Here is a 17,367-nt window from a genome sequence, read left to right as displayed (position 1 = left end):
CCCCTTCACTCCGTGAGTCTTTGCAATGGGGGCGTTGGCACCTCCACACCAGCCCGGCCTTGTTGCTCGCTCCCTTTTCCTTCCCTGCAGCTGGAGCATCCCACGGGAAGGGCTGAGCAGGCTCGGAGCAGGCATGGAGCAGGCATGGAGTAGGCATGGAGCAGGCATGGAGTAGGCATGGAGCAGACCTGGAGCAGTCTCAGAGCAGGCTCGGAGCAGGCATGGAGTAGGCACAGAGCAAGCATGGAGCAGACTTGGAGCAGGCTCAGAGCAGTCTCAGAGCAGGCTCGGAGCATGCATGGAGTAGGCTCGGAGCAGGCATGGAGCAGGCACAGAGCAGGCATGGAGCAGGCACAGAGCAGGCATGGAGTAGGCATGGAGCAGGCATGGAGTAGGCATGGAGTAGGCATGGAGTAGGCACAGAGCAGGCATGGAGCAGGCATGGAGCAGGCTCAGAGCAGTCTCAGAGCAGACTCGGAGCAGTTATGGAGTAGGCATGGAGTAGGCATGGAGCAGGCTTGGAGCAGGCTCAGAGCAGTCTCAGAGCAGGCTTGGAGCAGTTATGGAGTAGGCATGGAGCAGGCTCAGAGCAGGCACGGAGTAGGCACAGAGCAGGCTCAGAGCAGGTTTGGAGCAGACACGGAGCAGGCACGGAGTAGGCACAGAGCAGGCACAGAATAGGCACAGAGCAGGCTTGGAGCAGGCTTGGAGCAAGCACAGAGTAGGCTTGGAGCAGGCACAGAGTAGGCATGGAGCAGACACAGAGAAGGTTTGGAGCAGACATGGAGCAGGCACAGAGAAGGCATGGAGCAAGCTCGGAGCAGACACGGAGTAGGCACGGAGTAGGTTCAGAGCAGGCACGGAGCAGGCACGGAGAAGGCACAGAGCAGGCTCGTGCCACAGAATAGGCACGGAGCAGGCTCGGAGCAGGCTGCCCGTGGTGTGTGCAGATGCTCCAGTCCCTAAAGCATCGGCAGGTCTGGGGGAAGCAATTCAATTAACACTCGGGGCATTGGGAACAGGCTGTGCAGGCTGGGAGAGGAGGAATGCCAATGAAGGAGGGCTCGGGAATGCTGCTGGGTTAGGGTGCACTCCCAGGGACTGGTTTTCTCCAGTAGTGGCAGGACAAGGGGAATGGTTTCCAACTGACAGAGAATAGGCTTGGGTTAGATGTTAGGAAAAAACTGAAGTGTCACCAAGCCAGTGGCACTAACAGCATTACTGTCCTACCCTGGCTTGCCTTATGGGCTAAATCTTTAACCAGATCAAGGGTTTAACTTTATCAGTAGCTGGAAAAACGTGGCACCACTTCCCTGGGGCCAAGTATCTTGAGCCCTGCAGAAATGCCTTTTCCTGGGCCTCACTCCTTTGGCATGGGGACCCGTGGGATCCTATGGAGCAGGGAGCACCCAGTGCCCCATGCCAGACCTGGGCTCCCAGCTGCTTTTCCCTCCAAAATCACGATTTTCACAGCCCCGAGGAGCTGGCACTTCCCCGGTCATGGATTGCCCTCCTGGTGGGCAGTACAGGAGGGAAGCCACCTCCGGAGCAGCGGCTTCTGTGTCCCCTCAGGGGAGCCCCCTAAAATCCCCCTGCCAGCCCCACCAGCTCCCCAGCCCTGGAAAACCTTGCACATCCCCTGCCCAGAGCAGGATGATTGATTATTGTTATTAGAGGTGGAGAACAGTTTCTGTGCACAGCCAGGTGGTTCAGGAACAATTTGTCACCCACTGGCGAGGGGGGCCGGGCTGTCCCTCTGTCCCTGCCGAGGTGGGAGCTCTCTGCAGCCTCGGCAGGGTCCGAGGTGGCTCCGGGCACAGCCGGACAGAGCCCAGTCTGATGGGCACGGGCAGTGGCACAGCCGCAGGGCACGGCTCCCACCTGAGCTGATCCTGCACCCCGGGGCATCCCGCGGGGTAAGGAGGTGGGACGGCAGCCCCCAGCCCCACAGCACCCCCAGCCCCACGGCAGGGATCCAGCCCCACGGCAGGGATCCAGCCCCATGGCAGGGATCCAGCCCCATGGCAGGGATCCACCCCAGTCCCACGGCAGGGATCCATCCCAGCCCCATGGCAGAGATCCCATCCCCACGGCAGTGACCCATCCCATCCCCACGGCAGGGATCCATCCCATCCCCACGGCAGGGATCCATCCCAGCCCCACGGCAGTGACCCATCCCATCCCCATGGCAGGGATCTATCCAATCCCCACGGCAGGGATCCATCCGAGCCTCATGGCAGGGATCCACCCCAGTCCCACGGCAGGGATCCAGCCCCATGGCATGAATCCAGCCCCATGGCAGGGATCTATTCCCATGGCAGGGATCCACCCCAGCCCCATGGCAGGGATCTATCCCCACAGCAGAGATCCAGCCCCACGGCAGGGATCCATCCCATCCCCACAGCAGAGATCCAGTCCCACGGCAGGGATCCATCCCATCCCCATGGCAGGGATCCATCCCAGCCCCATGGCAGAGATCCCATCCCCCCAGCAGGGATCCATCCCATCCCCACGGCAGTGACCCATCCCATCCCCATGGCAGAGATCCCGTCCCATGGCAGGGATCCATCCCATCCCCATGGCAGGGATCCATCCCATCCCCATGGCAGTGACCCATCCCATCCCCACAGCAGGGATCCATCCCAGCTCCACGGCAGTGACCCATCCCATCCCCACGGCAGGGATCCATCCCATCCCCACAGCAGGGATCCATCCCATCCCCACGGCAGGGATCCATCCCATCCCCACAGCAGTGACCCATCCCATCCCCATGGCAGGGATCCATCCCATCCCCACGGCAGTGACCCATCCCATCCCCACGGCAGGAGTGATCCCCACCCCCTGCCCCCGTGGCGGTGGTGCCCTGCCCAGCGGAGGGGCAGGGAGGGGACGCCGGGAGCACGGGCAGCCCCCGGCACAGGGGAGCTGGGGGCAGTGCCAGGCACGGCTGTGCCAGCCCGGCCCGGGGCTCAGCCGGCAGCGCCGCCACAGCGGGACACGGCGCAGCCGGCGCGGGCGGCGAGGGGGGGCCGTAATGACGGTCCAGCTCAGCAAAGGTAGCAGAGCATGAAAGCAATTTCACACTTTATTAGACAATTCAGGTGCCAGCTGCACCAGCCTGGAGCGAGCGCTGCTGTTCACGGCTCCCCTCCTGCTCCGCAGCCCCGGGCTCGCTCTCCGCGGGGCTCAGCCCTTCCTCGGGCCACGCTGGTCCCAGCGGGCACACGAGGGGCCAGCCAGGGTGGCCAGGGGCTCGGGCTGCTCCTCGTGGGCCACCATGGGCAGGTGGCAGGGAACATTGCGGCACAGGCTGGCTCTCTCTGCTGGGAGCCAGCTCAGCCTGGCAGCGTGGGCAACTCGAGCTCCGTGCCTAAAGCCACTCGGGCTGGCTGTGCCCTTCAGCCCACGTGGCCACCCTGCTCCTCCTGGCTCCCCTCTCTGAGCCTTTTTGCCCTCTTTCTGCACCCCGTGGTGAGGGGATGGCTCTGGGATTGGGGGCCTGGGCTTGGGGCTTGTGGCAGCTGCCTTTTCTCACATCTCCCTCCCCCGGGGTGCCCCAGCAGAGCCAACGGGCACATGGCCACCTGGGCACTCAGCCATCCTCCTGGCATCCCGGGCTCTCACCTGGGATGTGTTTTGTGGCCCCGCCGCGGCCCCAGGGAGCAGCAGGCACACAGAGCAGAGCCGGAGCTGCCCCGTCCTGCTCCCGGCACGTGGCCGGGCTGGCACCCGCGCCCTGGGGACACAGCCGTGCGCTGTCACACCCCGCAGGTGGACAATATCCAAATGCCTGCACGTCCAGGATATGAATCAGCCCGGACAGGAGTGCAGCAGCCGCTCAGGACAACCGGAGCTGCCCCGGAGGCTGCTCTGGCAGCCAGGCAGCGCCGCTGCCAAATTCCGTGCGGGCTGGCCCCGCTGGCACCTCCAGATCAGCCCTGGCCACGGCCAACCCCTGGCCTGGCATTCATTTCCCTGTTTGCACGGCTCTGTTTTCCCAGTGCCAAGCCATGGCACGGTGGCACCGGGCCAGGGCCGTGCCTAACCTTGACCTGGCCTCCTGGTGAGCAGCCGGCCCTGCCCAGCTGTCCCCCCGTGTCCCCAGCCACAGGCATGTTCCACTGGGCCAGCCAGAGCATTCCTCCCGGGAGAGCCTGTCCTTGACAGGCTATTTAAAGGCACACTTGTGCCCTTTATCCCCCCTCATGTTTGGGCTGGAAGAGCCCCGTGCCCTCCCGTGACTCCAAGAGGGCACTTCCAGGCCCAGGGCAGCAGCGGTGCTGGGTGAATTCACGGGAGAAGGGAGGGATGCAGGCACCCATGCCCTGCAGCCAAGGACCAGGCCCTGTCCTGGGGACAGACCCCTGGGTAAGGTCCCCTGGCCATCGAGGCTGGCAGCAGGACTGGGGGAACAGCAGAGCCCAGCTCACCCCTTGGCACCCACAGGCTGGAGGAGCCACATGAACTCATTTCCCTCTTCCTGCTGGATGTCCAGCCAAGCCCTGACCACCCCAGCCCTGACCACCCCAGCCCTGACCACCCCAGACCTCCTTCCATGGGAAGATCGGGGCCCAGGCAGCAGCGGGCTCAGCACTCCGTGTGCCACTGTCACCTTTCAGCCTCTGAGGGGTCTCCACACCCCGAGGGCTGTGGAGCAGGACCTGCCCGACTGCTGCCATGGCCTGGCACAGGGCTGATTGCTGGTGCACCCCGCCGAGCTGGCAGGAAGGTGACTCGGGAGGGAAACCTGACCTGATGGGATTTGATCAGGGATGGAAAAACCCAGAGGAGCCACCTGCAGGGAGCTGGAGGGGTGAGCCCTGTGGCTGCAGGGCCTGGGCTGGGTGGGCAAGCACAGACACACGGCCCTTGCTCAATGACCCCTGTCCCCCAGCCTACTCATTTTCCCTTGCTGAGGAACCCATCAGCCTTTCCCCAGGCTGGGAGCATCCCCAGGACACGTCCCCAGCTCTGGCACTGCTGTCCCCTCCCAGGTTTTGTGTAGGTGAGCATTTCCTCGGGCCTTTCAATGGCACCTGGGCAGAGGTGGCTGCCCCCCAGCCACCCCACAGGCACAGGTAAAAGGAGGGTGAGCCCCACTCTGCCTCAAACCAACCCCAGCCCCACACGGGGGACACAGGGCAGTGCCTGGGGCTGTCCCCACCCGCCTGGCACCTGCTCAGGGTTGGGTGAGGACGTGCCAGCCCTGCCCTGCTGCCCAGCCCGCAGCCACGGCTGCACTGGGGCGCCCGCGGGGAGCCCGTGGGTGGCCGGGCGTGCTGCTGCCCCCGGGCAGGGCAGGGCAGGGCGCAGGGCCCGGCGTGCCAGCGCTCGCCAGCCGGCGCGGGCACCTTTGATGCGTGCAGCGCCAGGAGCCCAGGGCAGCCGGGGCGACGCCAGCCGGGTGCTCCACTGGCCTCGGTGAGGGATGGGCGGCGTGAAGTGCCAGTCCCGGGGCGCTCCTGAAGTCCCCTCTGGCACCATGGCAGGGCTGCCCACCTCAGCCCCATCAGCATCTCCTAACAGAGCAACCACGGGGAAACTGAGGCATGGATACCTCGGGAATGGCGGGAGGGGGGTTCTCTCCGCTCTCAAACCGAGCCTTAGGTCAGGACCAACACGGATCGATTCTCCCAAAAAAACTCTTCCGTGGCACCTGTGTCACCCCGCCGGGGATCTGTGAGGGTGGCAGGGGGGACTCGGGAGTCCCGGGAGTGGCGGTCTGGGTCCCCCTGCGCGGTGCGGAGCCCCCGGGCGGAGCCCCCGCAGTCCCGCACCAGCGCTCCCGGGGCGAGCCAGCGGCGCTGGGCGCTGCTGCGGGGCTCCCCCTGCCGGCCGCAGCCCAGCGCTGCCACAGGCGCGCAGAGCCCAAGGCTCAGCGCTCAGCTGCCCCGGCAGCCAAATTCTCAGGTACCCAAATTCCCAGTTTCTCAGGTACTCAGCTGCCCCGGCAGCCAAATTCTCAGGTACCCAAATGCCCAATGCCCATTTGCCCAGTGCCCGAGAATCAGGCACTCAGGTGCCCAGGCAGCCAAATTCTCAGGTACCCAAATTCCCAGTTTCTCAGGTACTCAGCTGCCCCGGCAGCCAAACTCTCAGGTACCCAAATGCCCAGTTTCTCAGGTACTCAGGTGCCCCGGCAGCCAAATTCTCAGGTACTCAGGTGCCCCGGCAGCCAAATTCTCAGGTACCCAAATGCCCAGTTTCTCAGGTACTCAGGTGCCCCGGCAGCCAAATTCTCAGGTGCTCAAATGCCCAGTTTCTCAGGTACTCAGATGCCCAGGAAGCCAAATTCTCAGGTACTCAGGTGCCCAATGCCCATCTGCCCAGTGCCCGAGAATCAGGCACTCAGGTGCCCCAGTAGCCAAATTCTCAGGTACTCAGGTGCCCAGTTTCTCAGGTACTCAGGTGCCCAGTAGCCAAATTCTCAGGTGCCCAAATGCCCAGTTTCTCAGGTACTCAGATGCCCAGGAAGCCAAATTCTCAGGCACTCAGGTGCCCAATGCCCATCTGCCCAGTGCCCGAGAATCAGGCACTCAGGTGCCCCAGTAGCCAAATTCTCAGGCACTCAGGTGCCCAGTTTCTCAGGTACTCAGGTGCCCAGTAGCCAAATTCTCAGGTGCCCAAATGCCCAGTTTCTCAGGTACTCAGATGCCCAGGAAGCCAAATTCTCAGGTACTCAGGTGCCCAATGCCCATCTGCCCAGTGCCCGAGAATCAGGCACTCAGGTGCCCCAGTAGCCAAATTCTCAGGTACTCAGGTGCCCAGTTTCTCAGGTACTCAGGTGCCCCAGTAGCCCAATTCTCAGGTGCCCAGGTAGCCAAATCCTCAGGTGCCCAGTTTCTCAGGTACTCGGGTGCCCAGGTAGCCAAATTCTCATGCACTCAGGCGCCCAGTGCCCATGTGCCCAGTGCCCAAGTGCTCAGGTACTCAGGTGCCCAAGTGCCCCAGTGCCCAGGTGCTCAGTGCCCAGGTGTCCGAGTGCCCCCTGCCTGGCTGAGGACCCCTCTGCAGTGCTGCACCTTTGCTGCTCAATCCTGCTCTAACCAGGGACGACGCTGCCTCCTCACCCCAGGACACATTTGTCACTTGCAGAGATTTCAGCAAATCCCTGGATAACTGCAGCCACCTGCCCTCACTCCCTGGTGCTGCTTTGCTTTGTGCCAACACACACACGGGACCTGGCACCCTCACACCTCCCGTCAAAAGGTGCCTCCCAAGTGCCATCCTCGTGCCCACGTCCCTGGGCCGTGTCCCCCACGTGCCTCCCACCACCTTCCCAAACCGGGGGCTGCCTCCCTCCAGCATCTCCTGTGAGGTGTCCTTGGGTGCTCACACGGGCAAGCTCCAGCCCGCGGGGTCCTGCACGGGGACGGTCACCAGGTAGCTGGAGGGCACGTAGCCCCTCTGGCCGTTCACCTCCACCAGGCTCCACTCCGTGCTGCCCTTCTTGTCGTGGGGCTCCAGCAGCACCACGGGCTGCCCTGCCTGCAGGCTCACCTCCTGCGGGCTCCGGGCTGCGAAGGAGAAGCCAGCGACCACCTGTGGGAGGCAGGGAAGGAAGGAAGGAGGGAGGGAGGGAGGAAGCCCTTGCTGGAGCTGGGAGTCAAGGGGGGAAGGATGTGGCGGCTCCGAGAGGGCAGCACAGCAGTGCCACGCATGGAGGGGCTGGGCACCCACCAAGGACCGTTCTCTTGCCCTGTCCACCCTGGTCCCAGCAAGGGGGACACCTGGAAAAGCAGGTCCACCTTCCCCCCCACACCAGGGCTAGCAGGGAGCTGGTGGGGTTGCTAGAAATGGCCCCGGGGATGTCCCCCACTCTCACCTGGAATGTTGGGGTGAACGTGGCCACCTGCGGCCTGGGAGCTTCAGGGGATGCGTAGGAATGTCTCCTCCTCTCTGTGCCACTGTCCAGGGCCAGCAGCTGCATCACAGGCTGCTGCACTTGTACAGGGCTGTAGGGCCGGAGTTTTGCAGCAGGGACAAACCCCCGGGGACCTGCAGGACACGGACACACACAGGTCATGGGGCCCTGCTGCCTGGCACACGCAGGACTGGCTGGGGGAGACAGGAACGACAATTTGGCTGTTGCCTGGCATGGCACAGCAGCCCTGTCCATCACTAAGGGATATCCAGGAGAAATCCCTGCCAAAAAAGGAATTCCATATGTTTCTGTGTGTGTGGATTGTCCTTCCCCAGCCATGACGCTTCCCCTGGGGAATCAGTCAGGGCTCCTGAACCTTAGAGCTGATGGCAAAGCTCAGGTGGCCTTGGGCTGAGCACAGCCTGGAAGGGAGCACCAGGAGACCACGGCCTGCTGCTTCACCCAGGATAAGGAAATGGTTCAGGTGAATCTGGCCCTGGTGCCAAGGTGAGGAGAGGCTGCCCACAGTGCCCACAGTACCTCCAGCATCCACCAGCCACCTGCTCGTGTTCCCCTTGGTGTCTGCATTCTGCAGCAGAGCCACGATCTGTCCCCTCAGCAAGGTCAGGTCCAAGTCTCTGCTGCCGCTGATGTTGCTGGTCACTTGGTAAAGCTTGTCTGGGCCGTGCTTGCTCACAAGGGAAAGGACCTTCCTCTCCTCAGCGGGGGTCAGAGCCTGGTGGGGAGCGCAGGGAGACACAGGAGCATTCCATGAGACCCTCCAGGTACACCTGCTCTCCCTTCTGCAGGATCACATCCCAGGGACAGGTTAAGAGCAGAAACTCCTTCACACCCCCTGCTCCACCCCCATTTTCAGAGGTGAGTGTCCAGAACCAGGAGAGCTCAGCTGTTTCATCCCTGGTTATCCCCAGCTCTCAGGAGCTTGGGGGAAATACTGTAGCAACTCCCTGGGCCCCATTCTGAGCCAGCCTCCCCACCAAGGGGATTTTCTGCACTGGGAAGCCACAGTCCAATCTCCCTCTTTATCCAGCTGGCCTAAGCCGTGCCCTGCCCAGCCCCTACCTGTGTGCCAGGGCTGGGTGTCACAGTCTCAAAGGCCTGGCAGAAGGCACGGAGCTGAGCACCCGACTGCTGCAGGCTGTCCTCCACCACCTTCCAGAAGCTGGGCAGGGGCATGTGGCCATGGGGCAGCTGTGGAGACAGACTGGGATCAGGGAGAGCCCTGAGAGAGGAAGAGCTCTGGGCAGGGGCAGAAGGGAAGCAGGAGGGAGAAAAGGGCTGAGAAAGCAAGAGAGCAGACCTGACCACTAAATTCACCTTGCTCAGGGGATCAAAGGTGCTCCTCTCTGGCTTTGAGCTGCACCTTGTTCTCCTCCTGGTCCTGGCTCAGGCCAGGGCTGTGCTCCACCCCAGGGCTTCTGGCAGCCCTCGCTCCCCGTGTTTACAAACATCAGGCTCAGAATCCTGAGCAGTGAGGAGTTCTGGGGCATCCCCTGGGGATGGGGCTGGGGGAGGCTTTCCCTAGATCAGGAGTTGCCTTTCTCCTCCCTGCCTTCCTGGCACAGGGCTCTCAGGAGCTCACACTGATCTCTCAGACTGCAGCACATCCATAAATTACCAGTAGTGTCCACAAACAGAAAGCAGGACAGTTTCTGACAGTGCAGAAGAGAAAATTTGGCTTTTCCTGGGCAGGAGGGAAGGGAGATCCTTACAAATGCTCCACAGGGAGCTGTGTGTCTGCAAGGGCAGGTGGGCCACAGCAAACCTTCAGTGCCCTGATGTCTGAGAGATCTCCCAAACCTGGAGAAGGCAGTTCTAGCTCAGCTCATGTGCCTGAGGGGTCCCACTCACCTGCTCCAGCTCCTTTTCTGCGTGGTGCAGCACCTGGGCAGCCAAGTCCAGCTGCAGGGCGCTGAAGGAGCGCAGGATCTGCCCCAGGAGCTGCACGGCCACCTGGTTGAACTGGGGGAGCTCGGCCACCAGCAGGTCATTGATGGCCAGGTAGGTGTTCATGGCTGCCTCCTCGTCGTAGCTCACGCTGCCCATCTCGCTCTTCCTCTCCTGGATCTCCTCGTAGTCCAGCAGCTTGTCCAGGCGCTTCTTGACCAGCTGCTGGGGCCCCTCCAGCATGTCTGAGAGGCTGCAGAGGGGCTGCCACACCAGCCTGTCCACACGCCGCTTCTGGGAGGTGAGAGAACCCCAATCTCCACGTGAGCCCCCCAGACAGGAGCAGCTGCCAGCACAGGGGCAGGGGGAAAGAGGCTTGGGGATCTGTGGAGGGGCTTGTGTGGAGTGAGGAGCACCTGGGACATCTTTCCCTGAGGGCACACAGGATGCCAACCAACACAAACCCTTGGGAGGGAGCCCAACACAATTCCAAACGTGTGCTCCATGGAAACAGCTGGGCAGGACCCTTGAATGGCTCAGAGCAGCCTCAGCTGAGTCTCCCCTGCCCAGAGCCCATTTAAGAGCCCTCTGCCCCTGCCTTGGGGTGTTCTGGTGTCCTCCCCACCTCCCTGGAGGCACATCAGACACACACCCAGCCCTGGGTGGGCCAGGGGTTGTGCTCTTGTTCTGTGCCTGCCCTCCCTTCTTCCCTGGAGCTTCTCCCTCTCTCCACGTGCCAGGGACTGCAGATGGATCCTGTTACTTGCTGCTGGCTCTGCCTGCTAAGCTGTGCTCTGGGGGACTGTGAGGACACTGGGATGCCCTCAGCTCCTGGCTGCCAGCCCCCACTGTGCCCTGGCAGAAGGTGGGAGAGCTGAAGGAGATGTGCAGGGCAGGAGCACTCACAAACTCGGGGAAAACGGTGCTCTGGAGGAGCTCGGAGAGGCGGCGATGCTGCTGGGCAGGTCCCTGCTCCATCTGCAGGTCACACTGGTGCGGGCTGGGCAGCAGGAACGCCTGCAAGGGAGGCAGCACCACACTCCTTTACCTCCTTCCCAACAATCCTGCGTGGGCAGCCCTTGTCAGTCTTTCCTGCAAGGTGTTTCCAGCCCAGGAATTGCTGCTGAACCCTCGGCCACTTCCCGAGGCTTTCCTGTAATGCTGTGTCTGGGGATTGCGTGTTTCGCCAGCACTCAGACTTCCATTTTCCTCAGGTGCCCCAAGGGATTTCCATGAGAAAATCATAGCAGCTGCTGACCCAGGTGATTTCAGAAGGGCAATTTGTTGTCAGGACTGATCTGGGGACATTTCTGCCTGATACACATTATTAAAGAAGGAATTCCCAGGCTGAACAACACCCGGCCTTTTTCAGTCATTTAAGACCTTGAAATAATGATAAGTTTAAGGGCAGATTATTCTCAAATGACACCAGCTCAGACAGTGTTGTCAAAGCCTCAGCTTTGGTTTAAACTCCCCTGGACCTGAGCAATCCTTGGATGTTGTGCAACTCCCTGACACAACAGCTCAGCTGCAAATCCCTGAACATCCCCAACAGCTCCAGCTTTCCACAGGGCTTGAAAGTATTCCACAATCCCAAGGAACAGCTCCTGAGGGGATGGGGCCAACCCCTGGCCAGTGGTCAAGGTGTTACCTCTAAGTGGCCCAGGTAGGATGCCACGTTCTCCTTCAGCGTGGCCACACTGGATGCCACACACTGGAACTTCTCTTCCAGGTCGTCATATTCCTTGTCCTCGGTCTGTAAGGAGAGAGGCAGCTTGTCACCAGCATGGGCAGGGCTGAGGCCCATCACTGGGGGCTGAAACAGCAGCCAGGCACCTGCCTGGAGCTCACAGGGCAGGGCAGACCCTGAGGGGCTCCATGAATCTGGGAAAGGGCCAAAACATTGGTGCAGGCAGCAACAAGGCTCATGGTGTGGTCGTGGTGCTGGGGAACACTGGGCTGTCTTTCCTACTGCTGGGGGGCCCAAGGGTCCTGCAGGTCCCTGGGGAGCCAAAGTGCTGCCCTGTAATGCTCTGGGGTGGGGAATGAGGCGTGGCCCTGCATCCCTGCATCCCTGCTATCCCACTGCTCCTTGGCACGATGGAGGACCAGGAGGCAGCACCAGCACCCCACCCATGCTGACCCTGTGCTCCCCATCCTGCTATTGAGGCACTTCAGGAGTGGCAAAATGCCCCAGAAAAGACGCGAGGAGGGGCAGCAGGTGCCCGGGGTGCAGGTGAGGGCTGCCCACCTTGGCCACGATGCCAGCCTCGTGCATGAGGAGGCGGCTGAGGCGCGTGGTTTTCTTGGCGATGGAGTGGGTGTTGAGGCGCGCCAGGCGGTCCCGCAGCGTCAGGTGCTCGGCCTTGTTGTATTTGGTTGCTGCCTCAGGTGGGAGGACACAAAATAAGGGGGAAAAAAAGATCAGAAGAGGAGACCTCATGGCTGAGCAGGCAAGGAAGGTGAGCAGAACAGAGGCTGATCAGCAGGATAAGCACAAGCCACATGAAAGAAGGAAAGGACTAGGAAAACCAAAAAGAAAGGCGAGCTCCCATCTCTGGAGAGCCTGATTTCTCCTATCCCCAGGGCAGGACTGTTATTCCCAGTTCCCCAGCCCCAGGAATGTGGACAGACTGGTTTTGTCATCAGCCCCCCCATGCCACCCTGCTCCTGCAGCCTTTGGGTCTTGCCCAGAGTGGCATTTACAGGACCAGAGCAGTTCCAGGAGCTGCCTGCACAGAGTCTGCAGCTCCACCAGGCAGGATTAAGTGGAGGGCAGGAGAGCTTTGAACTGATTTAAGTGGGAATTAGTGCCCAGGAGACCACTGGGGTTGGGCTGGGTGCTGTGCCCCCCTCCTGCACCAAGCCCCCGGCCACTCACCCACTTCCCTGCGCCGTTTGTACTCGTTGATGTTGGCATTGACCTGGGCCATGGCACGAGCCGCTGCCTGCAGGGCTGAGTGGGCACTGGCACTGCTCGGGGTGTTCTCCAGGATCTTCCCCAGCAGCAGAGGGTATTTGGTGACCCTCTGCACGGGCATCACCAGGAAGAAGCTGAGGTCTGACGCGCCCGTGTGAGGCCTGATGGAGAGGGGAATTGCTCAGGGTTGGTGTGCGGGGCTGCCTTCCTGCCCTGCTGCCCTCCACAGCTTCTCTGGGAGTGTTTCTGGGAGAGAGCAGCCCAGATGTTGTGGGGCATTCCTGGCTGCTACCCTCCAGCTGCAGGGGGACTGTCCCTGCCAGCCCTGAGGGCAGTGCCAGCCCTGGGTGGGTGTCCTGCCTCCCTGAGCAGCGCTGTGCTTGTCCAGCCCTGGACACAGATCCGTGGGCAGCAGGGAGGGAAGGTGTTGGCAGTGTCTCCCTTCCCACCCACAGGAAGGCATCCATCTCTCTTTTGGGAATCACATCACTTGTGCCCTAAGCAGCAAATCCCAGGAGCTCCTCCACTGCCACTCCTGCTTCTCCTGCCTCTGACAGTTTGTGTGACCCCTCTGTTAGTTCAGGTGTCCTGGGACCAGCCTGTGTCTCTCTGGTCAATGTGGGGAGGATGTGCCCTCCCTGGGGAAGGCAGCAGCTGTGGATGTCACCCATCCCTACTTTTGGGATCCATCATAAAAGATTCTGAACCAAGGGTCCAGGACAGGCTGCCAGGGATTACACCAGGAAATGCCACAGAGGTAGTGGCCATGATATGACACCCAGCCTGGTGACACAGATCCACGCAGGCAGTTTGTCCTGAGAGGAGAAGGGCAAAGCCAGGATGTGAAACAGGGACAGGGAGGTGGTGGCTCAGCAGCAGGGACCTACACGGTGGCATTCAGGGTGTCCAGGATCTCCTTCTGCAGCCGGGGGTCCCTGCGGTAGCTCTCCACCAGCTGCAGGGCATGGTCATAGCTGGCACAGTAGACCTTGTAGACAGTCTCCATCTCCTCCTTGAACTCCTGGAACAGCGTGCCTGGGGAAGGAGAGTGGGGCTGGAGAGGAGGGTCCTTTCCCATGGGCTCAGAGAAGGCAGGGGTTTATCCCCAGCCTGCTGGAAGGACAAAGCCAGTGGAGCAATGCCAAGTGTGCCAGGGCAGGGCTCTGCCCCCCGGGCACCCTGCTAAGCTGGGCCTGGTGCTGTCCCCATCGCTGTCTGCAGGCTGGGCAGGTCAGCCTTGCCCCGTGGGTGGGCATGGTGTGGTGGCACCAGCCCTTCCCAGAGCCAAGGCAGGAGCAGGAGGTGTCAGGGCAGGGGGCTGGGCTGGCACATCCCCCCACATGGGTGGGCACGGGGCAGCCATTGGCACTGCACCACTTACTGATGCAGAGCAGCTGCTCCTGCCCCTGGCCAGCCGTGGCCTCCAGCCCCTTCAGAAACCGTCTGGAGACATGGAGGATGTCGTCGGTGTTAGAGAAGAGTCCTTCCAGGTCCAGCTCAGGCAGCTGAAGGGAACAAAGACGCCCCAGGCTAAGCCAAATATATCAGAGATGGAGCAGGTGTTTTAGAGGCACTGCTGGTGACCTTCTACCTGCCCCACGGGACACCCCAGTGAGTGATGCTGTATTTCAGGAGGCTTTGGGAATGCTGAGACCTGTTTGGGCTCCCAGGCAGGACAGGGTTAAGGTCATTGGGTGGCTGTACTGCAATGTCCATCCTACCCCAGAGCCTGACTGGTTGGGGGGAGCACAGGAAGGTGGAAGGAGCACCTGCAGTGATTTGGGCATCTCGCAGCTCTGGACAGATTCACCCTGCAGCCCCTGGGCAGGGGGTGCCCCGTGTCACCTGCTTCTCCTGGAGGTGTGCCCGGATGTCGGACATGCACAGCTGCAGGTTGTGGACGTAGCTGGCCTCGGTGCTGATGAGCTCCTCCACGGCCAGCCGCTGGCTCAGCTCCATCCTGTCACAGGGCATCACCTCGTAGACGGCCTCTTCAGCCTCAGCTGCATCCCCAGAGCCGGGCTCTGCACTCGCCATCTCTGCAGGGCACTGCAAGGGTGGCAAAGGCAGCCCTGGGACTGGTGCTCTGGTGCCCAACCCAGCTCAGTGCCCGTGCTCCCTCCCCTGTGCCCCACAGCACATCCCCAGGGACACTCAACCCATCTGCACACTCCAAAAGCAGAAAACCATAAGGTGCTGCGAGGCAGGAGCAGGCAGGCTGCAGACACCCACGTGTGGCAGGCAGGGACTTGCCACACACATGTGCCCACGCTCCGGTGACCACGTGTGGGGCTGGGGTGCAGGCAAGGAGGCCCCCAGGTGCCAGCAGGGGCCTGGCAGCTGCCACCCAGCACTGGGACTGTGCAGGGACCCGTCCCCATGGGCAGGGCAGGGTTTGCCACCTCTGCTCCAGCTCCTTGCTGCCAGGGCCAGTTGTTCCCTCCCTGCCTTGGCTGCCGGTGCCTGGCACCCTGCCTGGCATTCAAGGGTCCTGTTCAAAGTACAAAGAGTGGTTCTGCAGTGCTGGAACAAGAGATGTTTCTGTGACAGCAAGAGCTGCTTTAAAAGCCACTGGGATGGGGGAGAAGTGGGCAGAGCTGCTGATGCCTCTGCCAGATGCACTGGCAGCCCCTGGTATGCAATGCCAGGGCCCTGCGTGGCACAGCACGCTCTCCTCTCCTCTCCTCTCCTCTCCTCTCCTCTCCTCTCCTCTCCTCTCCTCTCCTCTCCTCTCCTCTCCTCTCCTCTCCTCTCCTCTCCTCTCCTCTCCTCTCCTCTCCTCTCCTCTCCTCTCCTCTCCTCTCCTCTCCTCTCCTCTCCTCTCCTCTCCTCTCCTCTCCTCTCCTCTCCTCTCCTCTCCTCTCCTCTCCTCTCCTCTCCTCTCCTCTCCTCTCCTCTCCTCTCCTCTCCTCTCCTCTCCTCTCCTCTCCTCTCCTCTCCTCTCCTCTCCTCTCCTCTCTAAAATCCGAGATGATTCCTGATGTTTTCTTCTCAGGAAACACACTCTGCTCTAACTGATACCAGGGAGGATGAGCAGCTCCCAGAGCATCACAAACAGGGCCTGGCTCCTGGCAGGAAGGCCTTGAGAGAGAGAGGTGTGGCACAGGCACAGCTGGGCTGTGACCAGACCCCGGCCGGGCAGGAATGCGGCCAGGCTCCCGCCTGCCTGCGGAGGAGGAGAGGAGCAAAGGCAAGGCAGAGGTGGCAGATAAAAGCCAGATGGCATAAGCAGCAGCACAGACTTTGCCCTGCCCTGCCTGCCCGGCCAGTGCCAGCCTCCACAGCCAGACTGCACCATGCCAGGTGCCCACTTTGGAGGCTGCAGCCCCTCTCCCTGTCCCCGCCGGGTCCAGCTAACAAGTGGATGATGCATCTGCGAACCGTGGGCAGGGCCAATGTCCCCTCCTGGCACACGCCCACTGCTGGGCTTGGCACAGCAAGCGAACTGAGATGGCATTGGACCTCCACTTGCCCGACAGGGGTGTGTCACCCTGCCAGCTGTCACCCCTGCCCTCTGGGACTTGGCTGCCTCCCCTGCCTGTGGCATGGCATTGGCTGCGATGGGACATGGGGAGGAGGAGACTTTTCTGCACCCCTCTGGGGGCTTCCGAGGTGTCCGGGCAGGATTCCCATCAAGGACCAGTGTCCTCTGCCTGGGGCGGCAGCAAAACCCCGGTTCAGTGGAGGCAGGTGGAAAGGCCCGATCTGAGACACCCCCCTGAGCCCTGGAGGGGTGCCCTGCAGCTCAGGGCACGCCAGCACTGGGGTGTCCCTGGTCGCTGCAGCAGCATCCCCAGAGCACTGAGCTGCTCTGGGGGGCTTCCCCAGGCTGCAGAAACCTCGTTGTCTCCCCTCAACCCCCTGGTCTGGACCTCAGCGGGACAAGAGGACAGTGCAAAACAGAACCGCAGCATTTCTGGGCAGCATTGGAGCAGGCAGACAGCGCAGGAGCAGCTTTCGTTTCCCCAGCCCCCCCTCCCAGGCAGCTTCCCGCATTTGAGCTGTCACTGATGCCTCGGCGGCTGCCAGCATCCCTGTCCCTAAGGGGGACTGCCAGCATCCCTGTCCCTAAGGGGGCTCCGGGCATCCGTGTTCGTAACGCGGGGGGCTCCGGGCATCCCTGTCCATGACGGAGGGGCTCCGGGCATCCCTGCCCGTGGCGCGGAGACCGGCCCGGCCCTCCCCGACACCCGCGCACAGAGGTCGCCAGCTCCGGGCCCGCAGCTCCCACCGCGCCCCAGGAGTGTCACCCCCGCTCCTCAGCCAGCCCAGCCTCGCCTCTGCCCCCACGAAACCCGCGGCCCCGGCTCTCACCTGCGGAGCGGGCGGGGTTGCGCAGGTCGCCGTGCCCGGCCGCGCTGCCGCCGCTGCGGGCGGTGACACCGCAGCCGCACCGGGCGGGCACGGGGGGGGGGGGGATCCCGAGCAGGGGATGACCCCGAGCAGAGCTGATCCCGCCCAGGGGGGCCCGGCCCCGCCGGTCCCGGCCGCGGCAGCCGCCGCCGGTCGGTCGCAGGCTGAGCGGGGCGGTCCCTGCGCACGCCCGGCGGGCGGGGGGGGGGGGGGCTGGCGGCCGGCCCGGCTGGCACCGGCTGGCCCCGAGCGCACCGCCCCCGCCGGCACCGGCACCCGGCACGGGCTCCCATCCGCGAGAACAGCCGATCCCCCGGTCTGT

At 62.5% G+C, this 17,367-nt stretch overlaps 1 protein-coding gene across 1 annotated transcript; it reads right to left on the bottom strand.

Annotated features, from left to right (window-relative positions):
• Window positions 1–3,062: 3,062 nt before the first annotated feature.
• ARHGEF37 (Rho guanine nucleotide exchange factor 37) lies at window positions 3,063–17,160 on the bottom strand. The gene is made up of 13 exons (XM_053956878.1): window positions 17,007–17,160; window positions 14,538–14,741; window positions 14,074–14,197; window positions 13,580–13,727; window positions 12,654–12,853; window positions 12,024–12,154; window positions 11,424–11,528; window positions 10,679–10,789; window positions 9,737–10,066; window positions 8,948–9,076; window positions 8,405–8,600; window positions 7,826–7,998; window positions 3,063–7,542 (listed from the first exon to the last, which is right to left on the bottom strand). The coding sequence occupies exons 2-13, from the start codon at window positions 14,727–14,729 to the stop codon at window positions 7,333–7,335; spliced, it is 2,049 nt and encodes a 682-aa protein (XP_053812853.1). The 5' UTR covers window positions 14,730–14,741; window positions 17,007–17,160; the 3' UTR covers window positions 3,063–7,332.
• Window positions 17,161–17,367: the final 207 nt, after the last annotated feature.

Source organism: Vidua chalybeata, chromosome 15 (genome assembly GCF_026979565.1).
Source record: "Vidua chalybeata isolate OUT-0048 chromosome 15, bVidCha1 merged haplotype, whole genome shotgun sequence".
Lineage (NCBI taxonomy): Eukaryota > Metazoa > Chordata > Aves > Passeriformes > Viduidae > Vidua > Vidua chalybeata.
The sequence above is the reverse complement of the archived record's forward strand: the minus strand, read 5'-3'. Positions and strand labels throughout refer to the sequence as shown.